Genomic DNA, 23646 nt, shown 5'->3' with positions numbered 1-23646 from the left:
ACTACAAAATATTGGCACTGTGAATTGGGACCTGAAAGAGTCCAAACAGAAAATATTCTAACATATCAAGATCAGTGACGTCGAGTCTTGGCCCTCTGAGCGGGAATTGTTGCCACAAAGCAATCACTAGGCTGCCAAGAAGCATCGCCCCATTTTTTCTCAGGTGTTCTGACTGAGCGAAGTAACCCGATTCTGATGGTTGCCACCTCGACCATTCTATGATTTACTTCGAAACAGTGTCCTAAACGTGGAGTGAGGGAATCAAGTCCTTGGAATTAGCTGGACGGTTGGAGGTATGATGCCGAAAGACTGCGCTATTCCAAATGAGATGCCGATATATCATGTCTCCACGTGGATATCTTCATTCTTTTCTATCAACATGTCTCTCATGGAAAGGAATAGCACGGAAGCAATGAACTATACGTACTCGGCCCTATATTGTTAGTATTGGCACCGGAATGCAAAATACTCACACCCCCTCGATTCCGCTCTGGTTGATGACGCAGCGCGTCTCGGACCTTCGGACCCGCAGACTCTTTCTTGGCCCCGTCTCCTTTGTCTTGTCCTGTCACGCCTCCGCTCGGCTTAGCAAAGCGGCTACTTCTGGACAAAATCTCGACTCTTCCCCCCCCGGTCTATTTCTTCTTGCAGAGAACTACCAAAGTTTTCCCATCGTTCTTTCTCTCTTCTTTCCCTTTCTTTCTTATTTAGACACATCTCCCCAGCTCCCCCCTTCTCCCACCCTATACGCATATAATAGGGTAAAAAATTATTGTTTCCCCTTTGCTAAAGTGCTTGTATATATATCATTTCTGATCGTTACACGGTTGAAAGTTGTTTCATTCCAACCGTCCATACCCGAAATTCGTGCCTAGGCTTTCCACCAACTCCCAGATCCATTTCTTGACACCATGGCGGAAAGTAAGATTGCCTCGACCACGCCGCTAGCCACTGTTCCTGCGCCCATCGCTGGCAGTGAACAAGTCGGCCCCATTAAGACAGATGCCACCGCTGCTGTCAACAATTCTTCTGTTAACGGCGCCGGCGAACAGCTGCCCTGTCAATGGGCCTGCTGCACTGAAAAGTCTCCTACCGCCGAGGCTCTCCACGTAAGCTTGTCGCCCGAGATCAACGGCGTGGAAGGATGCTAAGGGCCGCCATACAGAGGCATGTCTGCGACCGCCATATTGGCTGCAAGAGCACTAACAACCTCAACTTGACTTGCCAATGGGGTACCTGCAATACCACCACTGTCAAGCGTAATCATATCACCTCCCACATTCTTGTTCATATACCCCTCAAGCCCCACAAGTGCGAGTTCTGCGGCAGGGCCTTCAAGCGTCCCCAGGATCGGAAGAAGCATGTCCAGACCCATGCTGACAATTCAGATATCCGGTCTCCTGATTCCGGCATAAAGCACTTCGATAAGATGATCCCGCGAAGCTCGACAGGTTAGTCAGATCTCCTTAAATCTTTTCTGCGCGCTCTCGCCGCTTGGCATCGTGTTACTCCCTTGGATGGTGTCGCATCGTTTGCCCCTATTAGGTCACATGGACCTAGTGGATCACCGGTGGTCACCGCTCAAGTTCATCAAATCCCTAAAGTTGGACCATTGACTAATAACTATAGCGTTTAGGTTTTGCTGCCGCTACTCACTACTTTGAGAGCCCTCTCAATGCCGTCAATGGCGGATATACACATGGAGCACCGCAGGACTACCAGCCACACACTCACCTTCATCCCGCAAACCCGCATTCCTACGGTAACGTATGCTCTACCTTGGACCATAGACAAGATGGAAGCCATGACTACGGCCGAAAGCGTGGCTACGATGCACTGAACGAGTTCTTTGGCGACTTGAACCAGTTCAACCCTAACTCCTATGCTGCGGTCGGCCAGCGTCTGCTGGGACTGCAGACTTTTCAGCTTCCCATTTTGAATGGCCATTTGAGTGAATACGAGCATATGCCTGCGTCTGTCGCTGTCGACGACGGCGGCGGTTACAGACTTAGTGGTTCCCAAGCTCCTGGCTGTCACCTTACTCCTATGTCCAGTGTTCGGACTAAGAACTTCCTGATCACCATCGATCAGTTCCTCGAACAAATGCAGAACACCATTTACGACAGTTCTGAGACCATAGCTGCTGCTGGTTTCACCCTGGCCGGTCTTCACAGCGTACACGGTGGCCTGACTTATCGTGCTATCCACTCTCCTCCGACCCAGCTCCCGGCAAGCCACGTTACAGTGAGCTCCCAGGCCCCCATGATGGCCGCTTCGGCCTCCCCGTTCGTCCGTACTTCTGTTTTGACCTCACCCTCCAGCGCACAGTCATATATCTCGCAACGCTCTCCGATCTCCATGCACCACGTCCAACGCGTGTCACCCCTTCACGAGAGCAGCGGTGACATTCACCCTTGTCTGCCGTCGGCCACTGTCGCCGACAAGATTCTTGCAAGCCACCCGACCGCGCCAAGTAGAGCACGGACCACACGACCACTACGACCGTCGCCGCTACACCGGCGGCATTTTGCAACGTGGCAAACCGGCCAAGCGAGCTGCTACCGAGAGCTACATGGGCATCCTGCAGGATAGCAATTATGGCGGTAAACGCTCTTACATCAAGGCGCATCTCGCTCTCCACATCTCGGGGAGCCTGTCCGTGCGGCACTCTAGCACTTCACCCGAGCCCAACTTGGAAGCAGCCCAGCAGGATGTCAATGTCGCCTGGGTGAAGATGGTTCGTATCCTTGGAAGCTTGCGTCGCCTCATCTCCGTGCTGTTGGAGGCTGGCAGCTTCAATGTAGGGAGAGGGCAGAGCTCCTCTGCCTCTATTTCTCCAACGCCAGAACTCGATTTCATGGACGGTGTTGAGGCAAAACTGCGTGTGTCTCTACCGAGAAGACCAAGGAAGAGTCCTTTGGGCGTAAAAGCGAGGCAGTCCTTCATCCCATGTTACGTGATGTATGAGGACTGGGCTTCCAAAAATTTCGATATACTGTAACATTCAAAGTAACAACTTAGCGCAAGTTTTATTCAGCGTGAGACTTACCCAATAAAGAAAAGCGGGGAAGGTGTTAATTTGTCCGAAGTGTTATTTTGAGAGACTTCATTTCCAAAATCGCTGCTCACTACCAGAAACAAAATTGTGCGGATGGATTTCATAAAGAACATTTGAGTAACGAGGATGGTGTTCCCCGAAGCGACGTCAAACATCTTGCCGAAACAATTCGGGTCGTCGTCTGGTTCCTCGCAGTCTGTAGCATTGTCAGTCGCAATATCCATACCTCCATAATTGAATTTTTATCTAACGCTGCATCAGGTCGTTCATGGGCTCAGCATCCCCCTTGGAAAGATGGGGTACCTCGCGCCTCGGACCTTCGGCCGGGTGCTGAGAGCGACGAGCCACGCGCGGTGGAAGTTCGGCGCGACGTAGTCTCGAAAAGACTCATCTTGATCGGTCGCTATCTTCCATGGAATCCTACCTGTTCTCATCACAAGGTATGTCATAGCTGCAGCCCAGATGTCGACTGAACTTGGATCAAATTCCTGATCGAGATACGGTTCCGGCGACACATAAGGGCGTGAACCGCGACGTGTTTTTGACATATGTATATCCGTCTCCCAAGCTAAACGGAAGCATTCAGTGTCTCCAAAATCCGATACCTTGAGGCAACCGTTTGAGGTGAGAAAAAGATTCTCCGGCTTCAGGTCGCGATGAGCGATGCCCATTTCATGAAGGTAGTTGGCACCACGCATAAGCTGTTTGAAGAACCAGTCGGCCTCCGCCTTCTCTAGCTGACCTTTTGCGACAATCAGCGAATGCAGATCCCAATAGCCTCTTGTCCGCGGGTGGAAACTACCTTTTCCTTAGATCCAATACCCAGTTGGAACCCAGTCTCATCCCAGTTATATAGTTCATTGGCCTGGATCTTGTTTTTTCGAAGGAACTCGCCGAAGATCTCGTACTAATGAATTAATTCACCGTGGAATTCGGCTTCGAGTCTCGCTTTGTCAATAGGTATTTGAGTACGGAGGGTAATGTGTGGTGGTAGGCGTGCAATGAATTGGTAACCATCATTTTGCTGACTTCCCGGTCGGAACCGCAATACCTTAAAATGCGATTTGCAGCTCCCTCGATATCTAAGGGAGTCGGCGGAGTATAGACAGAATTAAGTAGCTCGATCCAGCGAATCAGCGAGTGTTCTTGCAATTGATTTAGGACTTTTCTGGTTGCTGTACGCCCTTTTCCATTCGTCCTGCCATCTTTTCGGTTCCGAAGCTTCCACTTTGAGACGCCATAATGAGCGGCTGCGGACTGAGTCGATTTAAATTGACCTGATTTATAGGCTTCTAAAGCATTTAAGAGGAGAGTCTCTTCTTTTTCGGAGGAAATTGGCATTGTTTTGGGGGTAAAATGTAGGATCAAAAGTTGATAGTTGAATTTTTTGTTAACAGGTATTGGTTTGTTAATAGGTGTTGGCTTACCCACACGCGTCCGCGTGTGGGTCGAGAGCTTAGTCACAATTAGTGGTATTTGACCACTCCCTCAGTTCGTCACAAACTTCTGCATATGAGTTCGTATCGGAATTGCCACGACTCGCAAGAGGAGTGTCGATCTTTCAGGTAATGATGAGAATTCAAATGAACATTATTGAGAGATTAAATTGGTGTGTTTTAGAAAAAGGAAAAAGATTATTGATTACTTGGACTTCGCATCATGATTGCACAGTTGGCATGGTGATCTAATCTCTTTCAGGGGAAGTCTCTCTTGGCACTCATTTTTTGAATACGAGTGCGATTGTCTATCATATCACATTGCATGCGAACAGACCCCAGCCAAATACGACTTTTATGATAAGCCCTAATAACCGGATAACTCTTTACAAACATTAGTCATGAATAATTTAGTCTTCCAAGGGAAATGGTCCAATTTTTGACAGCTTTTTTCATGTAAAAGTTGATCTTTAGTTTTATTTGTAGCATTGTGGGGAGTCTCGGTTCACCCTAATAAATTAGACCAAAGAGATCGGACATCAAAGTCCATGTGAATATAGAAGCTGTCCGGAGATAAAGGCCGACAACGAAGTATTTCCCCACGGCTTCCTCCTCCTGCCAAGGGATTTGTCACTAACTCTTGGCGCCAAGGTGTGCTCTTCCTCGCGGAGATTTGCCACTCCCATGAAAAGTCCCTTGGTGTCATCTAATCGACAATTAGATAAATAAAATACCCATATTTCAATTGAGGCAAACCCACTGCACTCTAATGGAGAACTCTGTAAAGTGGTCAGAAGGAATATTCCGCAACCGCAACATCCTGGAACTTGACAATTTTGCCCTGTCAGATCTTGGCGGTTGCGCGCTTGCAGACACGGTCTCATATGCAGTGATTGCTGGCATTCTAGGCCCCGCTCAATTCCGTTTAGAGGAACCCCACTACTAACCGGTGCCTATCAAGCACGAGGTGGCTGGCTAATCTCTTGCCGCCAAGACTACCATTGCTTCTCTTCCAATGAATTGTGCAACGTGCGTCTCTACCCTGGGGATCAAACTTTAGAAGTCAAAGGCCAAGGCTGGGGATCACCACACACTGTGTTTCTCACGCGATCAGATTCTGATCTAAACATTCGCTTGAAAACCAAAGTCCCACATCCCTCCCCACTCTGAGAGCTACACTTTTATCCAACTATCCGGTGATTGACCCCGAACAAAGGAGTCGGACGAGCAAACAGCTCAGTAGTCATCACCAACATATAATTACTCACCTGAGAGTAACCTCCAATGCCAGACGAGAAGCACGACGTGCCCCCCATCTCTGGGTCGGGCGCCAGCCCACTGAGCCAGCCAGCTCACACCCTCCCTTATGAAGCCGTGATCAAGAAACTCGGAACCGAGGTGGACGAAGGTCTATCCCCCGAGGAAGCTAGTCGTCGTCTGCAGGAATATGGACCCAACAAACTGGATGAAGGCGAAGGCGTGTCGGTGATCAAGATTTTCGTGCGCCAGGTTGCCAACGCGATGATGCTAGTAAGACCCCCCTCTATCTATTATTCGTGTTAATACCGCGAAAGTCTCTCAGGCTCATTCTAATACAGTGGGTGATAGGTGTTGATTCTGGCTATGGCGGTCAGCTTCGGGATTCGGTCGTGGATTGAGGGCGGAGTCATCTGCGCTGTCATTGTCTTGAATATCGTCGTTGGATTCTTCCAGGAATATGCCGCCGAGAAAACTATGGAGTCGTTGCATTCGCTCTCATCCCCGACCGGAACTGTCTCGAGGGGTGGACAGACATTCTCGGTGCCGTCGTCGGACATCGTCCCCGGTGACATGGTCGAGCTTAGGACGGGAGATACTGTCCCAGCGGATATTCGGTGAGTTTCCTATCATCGTGCAACTGCGATTTCAAGCCACTAAGACAGTTGTCGGACGATTTGCTAACACATATCAGCCTGGTTGAAGCAGTCAACTTCGAGACCGACGAGGCTCTCCTGACTGGCGAGTCTCTTCCCGTCCAGAAGGAATGCGACTCGACATTCAAGGAGGATACTGGCCCTGGAGACCGCCTTAACATTGCCTACAGTTCTAGCACCGTCACTCGTGGTCGTGGTCGTGGTGTGGTTGTTAGTACAGGCATGTTCACTGAAATCGGATCTATCGCCCTCGCACTACGGGCCAGCGGCAACAAGCGTCGTCAGGTCAAGCGTGGTCCTAACGGCGAAACCAAGAAGCGTTGGTACGTCCAGGCCTGGAGTCTTACCTCCGTGGATGTCGTCGGTCGATTCCTCGGTGTCAATATCGGAACACCCTTGCAGAGGAAACTCTCAAAGCTGGCCTGTCTACTATTCGGAATTGCTGTCGTGTTTGCCATTGTCTGTATGGCTGCAAACGAATTCAGCAGCAATAACGAAGTCATCATGTACGCTGTTGCAACCGGTATCAGTATGATTCCGGCTTGCCTTGTCGTTGTTCTTACCATCACTATGGCAGTGGGTACTAAACGTATGGTCGAGCGGAACGTAATTGTTCGCAAATTGGACTCGCTGGAGGCGCTCGGTGCCGTCACAGATATTTGTTCCGATAAGACCGGTACATTGACTCAAGGTAAAATGGTTGTCCAAAAGGCATGGATCCCGTCTCGAGGAACGTACTCCGTCGGCCCATCTAACGAGCCTTTCAATCCCACCGTTGGAGATGTCAGCTTCAAACCTGTGCCTCCTTCGGAATTTGATTATGAGAAGCCAGATACGACGGAGAACGCAGAAGGTATGGTCTCAGGAAACCGCCAGCTCGAAGACTTCCTGGATGTTGCCTCGATGGCCAATCTCTCTCACGTGTATAAGTCCGAAGAAGGCGAATGGAACGCACGGGGTGAACCCACCGAAATTGCTATCCATGTCTTTGCATCGAGATTCAACTGGAACCGCGACCGCTGGATCAAGAAGGGTCAGGGTGAGGGCACAGTGTGGCACCAAAAAGCTGAATTCCCATTCGACTCGACTGTGAAGAAGATGTCTGTGATTTTCAACAAAATCACCCCAGAGGAGAACCGGACTATGGTGTTGACCAAGGGTGCGGTCGAGCGCATCGCAGACTCGTGCACGTCTATTATCTGGGACCAAGATTCTTCTAGCCCCGTGCCAATAACCGACCACCACCGCGAAAAGATCATCGAGAACATGGAGGAGCTCGCCAAACTCGGACTTCGGGTTTTGGCTCTAGCCCATCGCCCGTACACTGCCGAGGCACAATTGCTCGAAGATGCCGACCTGAACCGTGAAGACGTGGAGAGCAATCTGTGCTTCCTAGGACTTATCGGCTTGTATGATCCTCCGCGCCCTGAGACAGCTGGCTCAATCCAAGCCTGCTACCAGGCTGGTATCGTTGTCCACATGGTCACTGGCGATCATCCTGGCACTGCCAAAGCAATTGCTCAGCAAGTGGGAATACTTCCTGCTGATTTCAATGCGGTGGCGGCCGACGTCGCGGACGCTATGGTTATGACTGCTAGTCAATTCGATAAACTCACTGATGGAGAGGTAGATGCACTTCCCACTCTGCCTTTGGTTATTGCACGCTGCGCCCCGCAGACCAAGGTCCGTATGATTGACGCTCTTCACCGCCGTGGCCGGTTTGCAGCTATGACTGGAGACGGAGTGAATGATTCTCCGTCGCTTAAGCACGCCGATGTTGGTATCGCTATGGGACAGGCAGGTTCAGACGTGGCTAAAGACGCGTCTGATATCATCCTCACGGATGACAACTTCGCCTCGATTCTGAATGCCGTCGAAGAAGGCCGTCGTATCTTCGATAATATTCAGAAGTTTGTGCTTCATCTGTTGTCGGAAAACATCGCTCAGGCATGTACCTTGCTTATCGGATTGGCTTTCAAAGACGCTGATAATCAATCCGTCTTTCCTCTGTCACCGGTCGAAATTCTTTGGATCATTATGATTACCTCGGGTATGCCCGACATGGGTCTTGGGATGGAGGTGGCCGCTCCTGACATCATGAGCCGTCCTCCTCAGAGCAAGCAAGGCATTTTTACCTGGGAGGTGATCATCGACATTCTGGTGTATGGTATCTGGACCGCAGCCCTCTGCCTGGCGGCATTCTCTGTCCGCATGTGGGGATTCGGCGACGGTAACCTGGCCCGTGGCTGCAACAAGGAGTGGTCAGAAGAGATCAAAGACTGCGAACTAGTCTTCCGAGCACGCGCCACCACGTTCGTGTGCTTGACTTGGTTTGCGCTGTTCCTGGCTTGGGAAATGGTCAACTTGCGCCGCTCGTTCTTCCGCATGCAGCCAAAATCCAAGAAATACTTTACCCAGTGGATGTACGACGTCTGGCGGAACAAGTTCCTCTTCTGGTCCATCATGGCCGGATGGATCACCATGTTCCCTATTCTCTACATCCCTGTTTTGAACGATGTCGTCTTCAAACATAAACCTATCACTTGGGAATGGGGTATCGTGGCGGTCGAGGCTGTTCTGTTCTTTATCGGAGTCGAAGCCTGGAAATGGGCTAAGCGAGTCTTCTTTCGTCGCAGAGCGAGAAAGAGCCCGCACTTGACCCCCTTGGAACAGATCCCGGAGCAGCCCTAACATATGCTTTCCTTGGCCCGACATCAACCGGGGCTGGGGAACAAACACTGTCTTAGCACGCACGTATCATGGGAAACCACTTACTGGAAAACGGAACATCAGTTCATGGAAATGGCGGGTATGTGGAGGAGAAGGGAGATTCTGGAGGAGGTATTGCAACGGATTGTGGGCAGATTGGCCTCAAGGAGTGCATTGCCCCCAGGGGTTGCTTTCTCATGCGCCAAATATGTACTTGGTTCGATCAAACTCCATTTCTGGGACTTTACTAAGAATACAAACAAGTAAGAGGAGAGAACTTGCGTTGGGTAAATCGTAGAAATGATTGATATAAGGGGGTGGGTAGCCTTAGAAGAGAGGGAATTTGAAGCAGTGACATGTAGGGCAGGCATGCCAGATAATCAGAGTTGTTAGTTAGTGCCTCACTTCCTCTGACTCAGAAAAGCCCCACGACTGCTCGGGAACATTGAGCTCACTACTGACTCTGAGCTCGTGCTGAAATCTACCTGTGAGCCTGAGTCTGAGCGCCCTCATTAAAGCGGCGGCATCCCAAGCAGGAAATCCCCATCCGCCAGGGAAGAAAATTTGGTACATACATACTGAAAAACTCCTGCCGGTGGGTCCTGGTCAGGGCAGATCATGCTCTTGCTCACTGAGCATGATCGTGGTTTCTCTTTTCCCTAAAGCCCGAGGGTGACTGGTAGGCCTCGCCAAAACCCGCCCACCGCCCAAACCCGCCCGCGAAAACCCAGCCCATGGGCCGGGTTGGGTCTTAGTCAGCAAACCCGGGGGCGGGTTGTCATCCGGGAAACCCAACCCAAGACCCAAATGGGTACCCGCGATTACCCAAAAAAGCAAAAAAAGCTGACTGATCATTTTACACTAAGTTATGCAGTAATTTTCGATTATCTAATTGTTTCGATGGCGTAACTACTAGCTTCTAGCTGAGAATATTTGGAAAGGAACATGAAGGGCTTGTAAAAATCAAATTGGCTAATTATTAAAGACTAGTATACCTCGTAACCTCGCAGTCTGCTGGAGGGCATTGTTACCCGACCAGAAGATCTCTTCTGGCTTCTATCACTCAATTGCATGATTGGAGGCGGAAGTAAATCTGCTTCGTCGTAATCAACCACGTCTTCCTCCATACTCTCTTCTTCTTGTTCAGGTTCGTGAATATGTCTGTGTATAGAGCTCCGGCCGGTCTCTACCACCGTACACTCCACTTGGTATGTCCCCTCTGGCTCAGAGTTACCCTCGAGATTCTCGCTCTCTTCAATCTCCTCATTGTCGCTGATCGGCTCTGCATCCTCTTCGATTGCCTTCAACGCTTCATCCTCTTCAAGTGCCTCTTGGCTCTCGCTCTCCAACGGTTTCTCCAGACGAATCAATTGCTGTCCCTCTAGTGTGAGCTTTTCTGAGCACATGTACATCATCAAGTCTTGAATAGTCCCTTCGTGAAGAGACCCTCGGCGATAATGACAAATGTCTCGTGCGCTATTGAAGAGCCTTTCTACACCCGCGCCGGTGGCAGGGACTGAAAGCAAGTCTCGTGCGAGCCGAGACAGCACTGGGAATTCGCGCTCGTGTTCTTTCCAATAAAGTCGCGGCGACACAGGGACATTGGCTATTCGAGGTCAGTCAGTTGTTCTAGTGTGTTGTACTGATTGCTCGTGCCTTCGCGAAGATACTGGTCCACTTCGTCATACTCTACTCCTTCATGGAAAATCGCTGCACCAGGTGGCTCGAGTAGCCGATCAAGCTCTGTGCTATGCGAATTGGAAGATCGCTGGACCGTACGGAATAGCAACTCGGGGTTCTGCTGCTGATACTGTGTGAAAGATGCTCTCAAATATTCACAGTACCTTTTTGACGTATCTTCATGGCAAGTTGAGTACTCTCGATCATCAAAAGCACTCAGTTTATACTGAGGGGCAAGTAATGTTCCAGTGCCATAGAGAAAACCGTGGTCGCGGTAGGTTTTTTCGTAGTACTCTTTCAGCTTCTGCCTCGCCACAAGCAACGCGCCATACATGTCTTTCTTCCAGGGTGTTGTCTTTCTCTTCAATCTTCGATTCGACCGTTCGATATGCTCCAGTAGTTTCCTATACACAAGGAACACACTATGGATTGTGACGTCTCTGGTCTTCATCAGAGCCATGGTGAACTGAAAAAACGGTTTGGTCAAATGAACGAGGTAGTCAATTTGCCTCCATTCAACGTCGGTAACCTTGAGCTGCGAGTATTCATGATCGCAGCAGTATTTGTCGATTACATTTCTCAGCCGGCGTGCTCGGCGAAGCATCAAAAAAGTTGAATTCCAGCGTGTCTGAACGTCATGTAACGGAAAAAGCCGAGTACCACCTGATTGGAGGCATAAAAAAGCATCACGCCGTTGTGGGCTTGCGTTGACAAAGATCGCAAAGGATCGAATCTAATGCTGTCAGTGCTCTGAGTATATTGAAAAAGTGAATATCTTGGCTCACCTTTGTCAGTGTATGAGCCACGTCTCCATAGTTGATCGAATCCTTCAACCCGTGGGCTTGGGTGTCGGACCAAAAGGCTCTGACTTCTTTATTCTTAGGTGCTGCCCTGATATGTCCCAGTAGCTGTTTCAGGCAAAGCTGGATCACATGAGCCATGCAGGGAACCCGGACTATTGATTCCCTGGAGCTAATAGCTCCGATAGAGAGCAGTCTCTCTTGCAAGGCGCGTATCATGGTGTCGTTGTTGGTAGCGTTGTCTGTAGTAACGCTAAAAATACGATCGAGAAGTTTTCGTTCCTCCAGTAACCGGTGCAAAACATCACTAAGGTTGTTGCCTGTATGAGGACCGTGCAACGGCTCAAAGCCGAGGAGCATTTCCCTATAGTTCCAATCTTTGTCGATGAAATAAACCGTGATTGCCATGAATGCCTGCTGAAATGGACTGGTCCAACAATCTAAAGCGAGGGAAACCTTGGCATCTTCAGGCAGATCTTGTAACTGTAACTCTTGCTGGCAATTGACTGCATCCCGGAGCCGCCTCCGCAGGGTCTTCGCTGACGGAAGTTCCAATTCTCCGGGACCAGAATATAAAAGGCTGAGTAGCCTCTGAAACACCGGGTTCTCCACCGTCTGGAAAGGCAAACGAAGACACGTAATTGTCTTCAATATCTGCTCCTCGATTTGAAATGTTGTCACTCTGTGGACACTGGGTGAGTCTCTCGTGAAATGGTTCTGCAAAGAATCCGAAATCAATGACTGATTAAATCCCTTTTTCTTCCCTTTACGACAAGTATTAGACTTTTTGTGTCTACTCATGGCGCTTGTCCCATTCCCTTTATACTGTGGATGATCAAGCACAGTGAGACAAGCCTGGCAGATGACTCGAGGACGCCCAGAATCAATATCAGCCACCTGGTCAAAGTGTTTCCACACATCAGCGTGACGCGATCCGGTGGACCATTTGATCTGGGATTGGCCTTCTCCGTTCAGCTTTTGGCCGTATTCTGTTTCCTTCCACCATTCAAGAAACTCTGTCTCTAGATGCGACTCGTACGCAATCCATTTCTTTCTGTGCTGAGGTCCCACACGTCGGAGTGTCGCTGGAGGTCTTCGAGTAGTTATGTCGTACGTTTTGCGGGGTCCTGTCAAAGGCTGCGGTCCATCTTAGTATACAAGTAGGTAGCGCCGCAACACTCAGAGGCTAGTGGAAAGGACCATTTTCTTACGGGGGATTGAATGTCAGAATCCAAGAAGCCGTCAGATGACGGCTCAATGGAGAGCAGTGGACTGAAAGGCCGATGTATTGATCGCGATGATGAGGAAGAAGACGCCATACTGAAGTAAAAGGCCACTGGTATTGGAAGAAGGGGGGATTTTTTTCATCTTGAGTACTTGATTGTGGATTTTGTTCCAGTCGCGTCGTGCGTTTGGATCTATCTATTCCTGAGTCGCGTAAAACCCGCGGGTACCCAAAACCCAACCCAACCCAACCCGCCCGGAGATGAATACGACTTTGGGAGGACACTGAGAAGGTCCAAAACACTGATTTTAAATGATCGAACTAAGGATAATATTTTTGAGCTCACTCGAAAGATTCTCAATTGATGAATTTACATAAAATCATCAATGTGGCCTGTAATCCCTTCAGATGTGTAAAGCAGGGCGATGGGGGCAGTGATCTACATTTAGAGAATATATATTTCCAGGTCGATGGCGTTCATAGTTTCAGTGTAATATCCACTCAAAAGCGTTACAGAAATAAATGACCAAAATTACACCAGATGACTAATCAAGTTTATCCACGATTTATGCATGTTTTTGGGTATTTTGGGCAACCCGCGGGTACCCGCCAAGAGCCCATGGGCGGGTTCATCAAGGCCAAAACCCGCGGTGGGTTGCCCATGGGCGGGTAAGGAAATTGAAAACCCAACCCAAACCCGCGTTTGGCGAGGTCTAGTGACTGGGTATATGTGGCACGTGACCTCGATGACAGATAGATCGGTTGGTTCTCAACCGCCCGTCAGTAGTTGAGATCCCCACATGGGATTGGCGACTAGCATGTCCGTAACAATGCGATTTGGCCCTCGACCCTCTCGGGCCATAAGACTAGTTTCCTGGAACCATTATTGTCATACTAGAACACATTTGATGTTATACACCAATAATTTCAAATAAACCTATATCAATTTTTCAGTCTCTTCGACTGACACAGCGAAGGCGAGACACGGGCTGGTCGTCCCTTTGCTCGCTTTTTTGCTTCCGCTCTTCCGAGTGGATGCGATGTACAGACGAGCGCGTCGTATCCTCGTCCCAAATGAAGCCAACTTCAAGCCCTTTATCAGTCCCCAAATTCTTATATAATAGTCGAAAGATTCCTATTATAACAGCCTGTTATAATAGCACAACATTGTCATACAGAAATCTGCCAGCAAGACTCATGAGACTTCCTTCAGTCAAACTTGGTTTGAACCTTATCCCTATCTGGGTGATCTTCTTCTAGGCGTTCGCCTGGGAGAACAATGGCACGGTCGAGCTTGTAGGGCAATCCACGGTGACGGCCTCGGATCATCATCACACAAACGACAAGCTTGCTGAAAACGGTAAACTTTCCAGATAGAGATGTAGAAACGGTTGGATACCCAAGACTAAGTCCAACATTGCCACTTCATCGAAATTAGTCAACACAAAGGGAGTAAATACCGCATGGATAACTCACTATGCCGAGACAACTTCGAATAACACAGAAAATACAGAAAAGGCCTGAATTGGTTAAATTTTATTATCGCAAAATTCGAGATCAATCACTTACTGGAATTGACGTATCTGCGATCTTACCGGCCTCGGCGACGCAGATGCAAAAGCTGCCGAGGAAAATGTACCACAAGTCAAAGGTCAGTTGGTTCTGAATATGATTGATAATGTAAGACCGGCCATTATGCTCGTCCATGTTACCGTCAGTGGTATACACACCCAGCGACTTTTCTTCATAAACATTGGAAGCTCTGATGCTAATCGCAATCGGAAAAATTGCAATATACATCATGACCACCAAACTGAATTGGACGGCTGGGCTCACATCAGCCAAGTTGAAAGTCGATGTACCCGTATGACGCGACGATGCGGCTTGGAAAATAGCAGCGAGAACTCGAGGACCAGGTGCAAGATTATTCACGGCGGGATTGTTCAAGTCCAGCGCAATAATGAGAATAACATCGATCGAGTTCATAAGGAATAAGATTCCGAAGAGAATCCACGTCGGCCCACTTGGGAAAAGCAGCGTATAACACCGTCGCGGATGATCGAGCAGGAATCTGAGTGGATCTTTAAGTGAGGATTTAGCCGGGCAAAACTTGTAGAAAATCCAGATAATAAGTCGAAGAAGGCACGGATAACAAGTGTTCCCGGAAAATGCAAGGAAACTCATAAGGATCATTGGGAAGGTCGCATCTTGAAACGAAATCATCGAATCTGGCGTTAGAGTAAAGCCAAGATTGTCAATCATCGTCTGAGCGGAGTAAAAGCCCCTATCGCGCGGTAAACGAAATAAGCCACTATATCGTTGATTATAGTTGACGGAGCCGACTTACCACCAAACATTGCCTTGCCCACATTCAGAAAGGTAGTCACGGTATTTCGGATCCGCGTGCAGAATCCACCCCACAAGGCAGATTGCACCGAAGAGATGCAGACCAAAGAAATATCCAACGACAATTTTCAACAGGAGCTTCAAGCTTCGATACTCGATACCGCCGAGTGTTTCCCGATCTTTGGCAGACAGATTATGGAACTGAGAGTTCCGGCCTATTGTAGCTTGTGAAGACATATTCGGCAAATCGAGCTGCTTTATGTCCCTCCGCTTTGTGGTCGGCATCCCTCGGTCAGAGCTAGGAGAGCCTCCCAAAATAAACATGGAGGTTACAACTCGCTCAAGGGTGTGAGTACGAGACTGTATGCTTCGAGTAGTCGGTCGACGACTAAGGACTTTCTCGGTTCGTCCTTTTATGAGCCAAGTTAGTGAAGCGATTGACTTGGAGTTACGTTTAGGCGCCACCTTATCAGGACTTACCATCATCTTCATCATGAAGCCTTTCATCAATCTCAGAAAACGAGGCACCTGTATAGTATTCGTGAGAAACGGAGGAAGATATGAGCCTGATTTGTATGTACCTCTTTCACGTTTCCACGGAGGCGGAATATACAGAGCTTTATCCTTGTCAGAAGACGGCCGATTGTCTTCAGCGAATGTAATGATTTGCTTTGTCGGATTGATATTCGAAACCGCTGTGTCATCGGCTATCGCATCGTTCAATTCCAGGGAAACCCTGGTGTATGACTTAGTACCCGTTACGTTTGAGAGTCTGTTATGTTGATCGATAGAATCAAAACCAACCTCGAAGATTTGCCCCGAGTCTCAACACGCGCCTTTTCTTTATCCGAGTCGTCTATTTCGTGGCTGCTAAATTTATCGTTTGGGGCTTCATCATCATTGCTACTCAAACTTCTTTTGTGCTTCAACTGTGCCTCTGCGTCTTTTTCAGGGGGAGCATCTGGCCTCAAAAGATGCGGGGCTATATTTTGGCGAAGCAAGTTAGTTCTCGATGATGGCGTTGAGTAGGGGGGTAGGGGGTGGAAGACTTCTAACCGATTGCTTTGAGGCGCTTTTCAAACCATCGAACCCGAAATACAATTACGATTATGTTGACGAATCCCAAATTTCCTAGGATCGGAATGAGGTATAGGTACACTTGTTGGTAGGTCTTCAAAGATTTGACGTCGACACTTGACACCCATGCAAAGTCTTTGTTTAGCCCACTTATAAGAACGGAAAAAAAATAAAAAATAAAAACTCACGTATTTAGACCCGACTCAGTCGACGCGCTGGCTCCGAAAAAATAAGCATCGGCAGCTTTCAGATTACCATAAGGATAAATGATAACCAAGCTCAGAACGCTGAGGGTGATAATCCACGCGTCTGCGAAGAATTAGAAGGGGATATTGTGTAAATGCCGATGGACAGACATACAATGCAGGGCGAGAAAGTTTATCGGTGGCTTCCACATGGCACAAAACTCGCAGGATTGTTTCAGGGAGGATTCTAAGGTGCCTGCCAAATTCCATTATATAGTCGCAGGCTTATCGCATTTTCAAAAATTACCGCATACAGCATAAACTAGAGCGATAATAGAATTTGAATGAGAGGGATTTGCTAGGCAAATCAAGTTTGGCCCTGGGTCGCTGCTTGCGGCTTGGCTAACTCGCTTCCGTGGCTAGCGCGCTTTTCGAGATCAAACAGCGAGGCTGAGCATCACATAGAAAACTTTACTCCTTACTGTTAAATCAGCTGCCTGGATTTTATTTTTAATATTCTAGTGATATCATTGGCCGAAGTGTAACTCTCATAGCACGGATTGTCTGGTAGATAACTTCTTTTTCTCGGCCTTGCGAAGCCTTCCATCCCAGCGGGACAAAGAGATATCAAGGGACTCGCTAGTGACAGTGTCGACGTAGCAGAGGGCCAACGAGGTAGACACAATGACTCGCTTTTTTAAGACGATGTTGACGAAGATTGGTCAACTATTAAGAAGGTAGGCGGGTAGGGCGCTAAGACATATAGCGTGGGAGTGATACGAATATACCAAGTTCTCGTGAAATTGGTAGATTAAGCTCAGCTCCATTGATATTGCAATCGAACCTGTGTTTGTCAAAAATATATTATGTCCTCTTAGCCAACCGTCTTGATGGGCTTTGTACGGCATGAACTTCTTTTGGGTCACTAATCCACAAAAGCAGCCCCGCACGTGAGTGTTACCATTCTAAGGGAATCAATCCACCTACGTAAACATGTCTTAGGTCTTATTAACGTTACAGTAGTAGAAATATGATAATCATGATGGATCTGTATGGCGCAAAAAAATCCCGCTTCTTGGATCAAATGATTGTTTCCCGCCAGGCAAGTCAAGGGAATACGTATATATTCAAGTTCGACTTCTGTGAGATTACAATGCCGACCAGCTTTTGTTTTATATAAAGTGACAGGAAAATATGTCAGCGACTCCATCTGGCCCAACAGCCTCCCCTGCTGTCACCGCAGTCATATGCGCTGCCTTGATCATCGGTCTATGGTGAGTATTCACCAGACATTATCAACGGGCCTTAAAAGAGTCAAAGTAACCTGTCTATTTATCCAGTCTCGCTGCCTTTACTCGTTGGTTCTGTTGCATCCGAAGACGTTCCACAGAAGGAAATCCTGCGGCAGTTTATCCTAGCTTTTTCCAGCTGCAGGCAAACCAGTCCAAACTGCAGGAGACACTTCCGACCGTAGAGGACCTCAACAAATACCTACCTATGGTCGAATACAAAATATGGAAGAGCCAACAATACGAACAAAGGTGCCATGTAAACATTGTATTTGCCTGCGATGCAGGCTTGTGCTAATGAGTGACATAGAATGAGCTCCCCTCAAGCTGCGACTGAAGCTCAGAAGACCTTGTCGGACCCTAATTTATCAGCGCTACTTCCCCAGTCTCCCACTGAAGACCCAGTGCATTTGTCTAAATTGAATGCAGGTGTTTAAGGTCAAGTAAAGATTTCTGAGGAAGTTCTGATAAAGGACAGACATTTCGAATCATCTCTTACCCCGGAAGCCCTTGAAAGTAGTTGTCAGACTACACAGAGTGCTTTATCTCCAGGTTGGCCGGTAGGAATAACGGTTTCCGGTGATGCATGCGCCATATGCCTAGATACCATGGAAGATGAGATCAAAGTTCGGGGCCTTCCCTGTGACCATGCTTTCCATGTTGACTGTGTGGACAAGTGGTTACTATGGCGTCGAGCGTGCTGTCCAGTATGCAGATTTGCTTGTACGATACCTCCAAAAGTGATGTAAAAAAATTGGATAGTATATTTCTTTGGTCACAATGACCTGCTTGAATGCTTCATTTCCGAAGATGTGTCCACTCCGCAAGGTGTCTTCTACGTAGTCATCGCCACGTGAGCGATAACTGACAACAAAGATTGGTTCCGCTTCAAAAACAAAGAAGAAGAAGAAGAAGAAGAAAAGAAAACGGAGGACTTGCTCCAAAGCCAACAAACCATCGATACGTTTCTTCACCTGGTTGTTTTTTTGTGGCTCGACACAAAAGAGGTGGGGCCTAGTAGCACGCCATCATATCGGGTGAGAATACTTCCGGTGTGATTGTCAAGAATACTTCCTAGCTTTAGATTACAGGGATAGCTCAGACTCATCTGACAGCGGCGACTTTTTTTTTATCGCGTGAGGTGAGGCTTGGTCACGCCGTTCGGTTTCGCTCAGTGCGGACGATACAACACGATGGGTAACTAAAGCGTGCTTATCTATTGCCGAGCACTGGTCTTAAAAGGGAAGCTGGCGGGTACCGCCGCAAACGATAACGCACAACCCCACACGTGATTGTGTGGCAAATCCCTCAAACAAATACGCAGCTGTCCCCGATAGTATTGTATGCGGTAGACCTCGCCAAAAAACATTTAGAGGGCGGGCATTGCCTGCCCTCCGCCCGACCCGCGAGGGCGGAGGGCGTGTAGGTGCCCGCCCTCGCCCGGCCCTCAGCCCTCATCCGCCCGCATAACCAGCCTCTTGTAATTGCTGTATTATGACCTTCCACGCATCGTATGAAGTTCAAAATTAGACCATAGATTCAAGTAAATTTTCTAAGTGTATCTTTGAGTTTTGAACTAAATGCGATCCGTGAAAATTGAGAAATCGCGTAAAAATGTAGAACTCATATCTTGATATTGGATATATATTTTTGAGATATGCGGCAGAACTACCACTTTCTGAGTGAAATTCTGTAATTTATAAACTATCTAAATAACGCGTTCTACAATTCATTTGAAAGTAGTTTATAAATTTAAATATTAATGTATTCTACCTATTGAAAGAAAATTAAATATTACGTATATAAAAGGTCTATAAACAGCGTTCATACATAGCGTAATTAAAAAAGTCACGTTTTTTGCCTGTTTGTCTTGTTTGTCGGCCCTCAAAATGTTTAGAGGGCCGCTTGGTGAGGGCGGAAAAAAGACCCGCCCGACCCGCGGGCGGGCGATGCCCGCCCTCCGCCCTCAAAATTGTGGGTCCGCGAGCTACCCTCGGAGGGCCGCTCGCGGGCGGGTGCGAGGTCTAGTATGCGGCAATCATTGAAATCACGATAGTGCCGCAACTATATATTGAGTTTGGCAGGCCTCTTCTCATTTTTCCGCCTTTGTACAATTCGGTGCGTTTTGTACTATGTGGAAGCCACCAATAGAATTTCACGCGTGCATTGTATGTGCATTGGTAACTTTAAGTTGTTCTCAGCATTTTAACCATCACTGATAGACCCGTGGATTATCACCCTCAGCGTGCTGAGCTTAGTTATCATTATATTAAACCTCTGAAACCGTCGCAATGATATTAGCAAGGTTCTCTCCAGAGCGGATGCCTTCGAATTCAACAAACTCAATACAAGCTCGATATCGCTGGAAAGCAGACCACATCCAGAAAGCATTAATTACTAGTGAGTTTTCACCTTGAGAACATTTTTGGTCTGAGTTGATGATAGGCAGATTCTCCCGAGAGACTAGTCGGAGCCCCCGCGAATGTAAAGACCGTCGGTCGGCGTCTGAATGAAGAGTACCTGGGAGATACGCGGGGCTGTGAAAATGCTCTGAGATCTGCCAAGAACATTCCTAATTGCTGAGGAATGTAAGTTCATCCCAAAGTGGGAGGCAGAAACAAAACATGACATGATTATTACAGCACCTTCTTCCTAATCTCACAAGCAGCAAGTCCCAGGACCCATTCGGAGCCCAGATTCTCTTTTGTGGTAATCCTCAGGCCCGGGTCAGGATGCAACGTGGCATAAATAACATTCCGACATTTCTGTTGTGCTGTGAAGTATTAGATATTTGTTCATGTTGAGTATGTTCATGTTGAGCGTGTGGAATCCGGTGCGTTCGGATGGGTAACTTACATCTTCCAGAGCCTGTATAGGACTATATCCATCTTCCTTCAAACGGCAATGCAGATATATTCAGTATAGGATTTGTCAGGATCCACTGCCCGGGTGGTGAGCCACGGAAATTGGACAGAACGTTGGATCATGTAGACCATGCCGCATGCCCATATGTCACCTCCCCTAACATCACCCAAGGCAATGTTTGTAAAGATGACAACGTCACTATTGTTCTAGATCTTGGCTCACTCGCTCTCGCTTTCGCTCTTTGTGAACCGTTGATCCCCAAACTCTAATTCCCGATCTACCACAAAATTTCATCCGAAGGATAATAGGAGTTCGGCTGTTATTTCAAGCTCGATCCAAGCTCCAGTGTTTTGTGTCATCCAGAAATAGCTGTAGCTTCACTCCATTGAATGATCTCGAGCAAGCTTGTTAGGGGCTGACCGACACTCAGGCTACGGTGGGTATTTGTAAATTTGAGACCATGGGCTTGCGATGGATATCGACACCTGCTCGTGTCTTTCATTAACTTGGAGGTGTTGCTGTATATTTGGAATCAGATGAGAAATCAATTACAAAATTAAATGATGTCCAGCCATAATTTATCGATGATTCAACCCTTCACTTTCAACGATCTAATACGCACATCCGATCTCTCAGCCTGAGCATATTGTGCCTCTAAACGAAAAATATTAAAAGAGCCTATCCGAACATGTAGGAGATACCGATGGTCACCCACACCCTTGCAAATGCTCTTGCTTCGCATGTGCTTATTGAGAAACCTTCATTTACAACCAACCCACCTCCACCTTCCGCTGATGTTACTCCTCCGTCCGGACGGATAACACCTCATAAATTGCTGGACACACACGATTTGAAAACCGTCGATATGAGGCTTCAAAGCGAGCAATTTTCTGACATCAGAAAAAATCAAACGTCCTGTGAGAAGCACTGAGCCTCTTGTGAATCCGGGAAAGTGTCGGCCAAATTGAATGATGCAGAAAACTTCTTGAGGAAACGGACGGATGTATTAATGCTACCAAGAATACTATTCTCTCTGTATTTATGAGGTACTGCATGTGAAATTAATATACCTTTGTCGCTTATTTATCTGACCTATAAAGCTGTCTTTCTTTCTCCCTCCATTAGAAGCCCGGCAGTTGACGTCAGATACAGAGCAGCTTTGAAAGGCCAATAAGCTCACTATGCATCCTCTACAAACCAAGGTTGGATGGTGGTTGTTGAAGTCCCCCGCGAGCAAATAGCATATTGTCCCGGAGAGCGTTTGAAATAAGGTTTCAGGTAGAGCTGATCCAATTAGCTTTCGTTAAAAGGTTAACTATTTTCTACTTGGCATAAAGCCAATCTTCAATAAGTTCTTGGGTTTGATCATCTCAATCCACAAATCCATGAACTTGAAGGACCTGTTTTATGAAACGGATAATGAGATTGATGTTTATTATAACGTGGCCAAAACGATGATACATTGATTGTCACCAGAAAATGACAGAAACTATGGCGCTTATTCATTAATGACCAAATTTCCGGTATACAACTTGTTTTAGTCTCTTTTTTTTTTGGTAATTTGAATGTTTGCTGCTGTCGCCACCAGACCGGCACATTCTCTAGATATACATTATTATCTGAATTTGAGTTTTGACGTCAAATAATGGCAATTTGAGCCGGTCTAGATGCTCTGTCTTCGCCGGAAGCAGTAGCATTGGTGACCTTTATACCAACTTGTTTTGAAATTAGTATTACGTAGCAAGGTCCCATGGCAGAGAGGTTTTATACCCGCTGGGTTTTGCCACTAGGTCTTATATAAAGTGTTCAATAGTTCGTGTAGAAAGAGGCACTGGAACATCTTTTCTCGTTTCTACAAGTTAATAACATCAAATTCGGTTACTTTGTCTCTTTCTACTTTTATCATCAACCTCCGGTGCAATATGAAGTCGCTTTCTTATACTCTTGCTGTTCTTCTTCCTCTCGCCTCGCAGCTAGTCGTAGCCATGCCTGGTGCGGAGCCTGATGTTGGATACCTTGAGGAGAGAAACAAAGGCAGCGACTGGGGCTACAAAAAATACCATGGAGACGATGACCACCATGAATACGATAATCAGAACGTTTGTGAAGTCAAATATCCTTATCCATACTACAAGTATCCTTGCGACTCAAGCCCCTCGAATGGCACGTCTATTCTGGGCGCTACTTTCACCTCTTTTTGCAAGTATCAGTGAGTTTTGAATCACAGTCAATTTCCGCTGGGCCTGCTAACAAAAGTCATAGAAACGCCGATTCTGGAATCTGGTACAGCGCTCCAAAAGGATGGGTCAAGGAAGACGATAAGCCTCGAAAGTGCCGTATGTAATCTCCTGTTGACAGATACAAGAAAATATACTAATCGAAGTTTTAGCGGGCGCGACAAACCCATGCCCTGTGTAAATTCACATTCACAAATTCGGTTATGTGGAGAGGAAGAGCTAGGAAAATCTCAGTGCGATTTTAAAAAGGGCACGTGACTGATTTCATCCTGCTTACTCGTTGGGTGTATTGGTAATAGTTCACAATAAAATTAAAAAAACAGAAAATCCTGCTGTTATCAGGAAGATAAGAGAAGTGCAACCAACTGCTCGATTTAGTTGCGTTATTAAGTGGGATCAAATAAAAACCGGGCAACAAATTGAAAATTGAGACATACTCAACATTGCGTTGGAAGCAATGTCCCCATCACCTTGCGTTTACCGCGGTAGAGGATTTTTCGGTGCGTATGAGAGGCACGGATATCTTCCAAACTGAAACTGAATCAGCGGGCATGTAGCCTTTGTAAGAGCTTTTTGAGACTTCCCACATCGACAATGTCGTCCAAATCTTCCACATTTGCTGCTGGCTGTTGTTATCCCTCTGTAAACGTACCCCAAACATCGTTGGGAAATAAGCGGAATATTTGCAGAGAAGACGCTCCGAAATTGTGTATTTGTATTCCCCTAGAGTTTTTCAATGGGTTGAATAGAATTTGGATTGGATTCTTACTGACAGATTGGGCGATGAGAGGGTAGGGTGCAGATTCTGTAATGTGGTCACCATCAT

The 23646-nt window shown here is 47.4% G+C and overlaps 4 protein-coding genes across 4 annotated transcripts; 3 read left to right on the top strand and 1 right to left on the bottom strand.

Moving 5' to 3' along the window:
* Window positions 1-911: 911 nt before the first annotated feature.
* Window positions 912-3433, top strand: N7506_005515 (uncharacterized protein; the record flags this gene model as incomplete). The annotated part of the gene is made up of 6 exons (XM_056954809.1): window positions 912-1109; window positions 1166-1451; window positions 1637-2416; window positions 2475-2882; window positions 3167-3264; window positions 3320-3433. 6 exons carry the CDS (start codon window positions 912-914, stop codon window positions 3431-3433), a joined length of 1884 nt encoding a protein of 627 aa, XP_056813698.1.
* Window positions 3434-5778: 2345 nt separating this feature from the next.
* N7506_005514 (cation-translocating P-type ATPase) lies at window positions 5779-9098 on the top strand (the record flags this gene model as incomplete). The annotated part of the gene is made up of 3 exons (XM_056954808.1): window positions 5779-6024; window positions 6103-6368; window positions 6446-9098. The coding sequence occupies 3 exons, from the start codon at window positions 5779-5781 to the stop codon at window positions 9096-9098; spliced, it is 3165 nt and encodes a 1054-aa protein (XP_056813697.1).
* A 4932-nt stretch (window positions 9099-14030) lies between these two features.
* Window positions 14031-16641, bottom strand: N7506_005513 (potassium ion transporter; the record flags this gene model as incomplete). Its single annotated transcript, XM_056954807.1, has 8 exons — window positions 14031-14244; window positions 14298-14341; window positions 14391-15105; window positions 15169-15903; window positions 15972-16149; window positions 16224-16360; window positions 16433-16553; window positions 16605-16641. 8 exons carry the CDS (start codon window positions 16639-16641, stop codon window positions 14031-14033), a joined length of 2181 nt encoding a protein of 726 aa, XP_056813696.1.
* A 5864-nt stretch (window positions 16642-22505) lies between these two features.
* On the top strand, window positions 22506-23001 carry N7506_005512 (uncharacterized protein; the record flags this gene model as incomplete). Its single annotated transcript, XM_056954806.1, has 3 exons — window positions 22506-22792; window positions 22846-22919; window positions 22973-23001. The coding sequence occupies 3 exons, from the start codon at window positions 22506-22508 to the stop codon at window positions 22999-23001; spliced, it is 390 nt and encodes a 129-aa protein (XP_056813695.1).
* Between the last annotated feature and the right edge of the window lie 645 nt (window positions 23002-23646).

This window comes from Penicillium brevicompactum, assembly GCF_028827555.1.
Source record: "Penicillium brevicompactum strain IBT 35665 chromosome Unknown utg000003l_segment0_segment0, whole genome shotgun sequence".
NCBI classification, from domain to species: domain Eukaryota; kingdom Fungi; phylum Ascomycota; class Eurotiomycetes; order Eurotiales; family Aspergillaceae; genus Penicillium; species Penicillium brevicompactum.
This window is presented reverse-complemented; position numbering and strand designations above follow the sequence as displayed.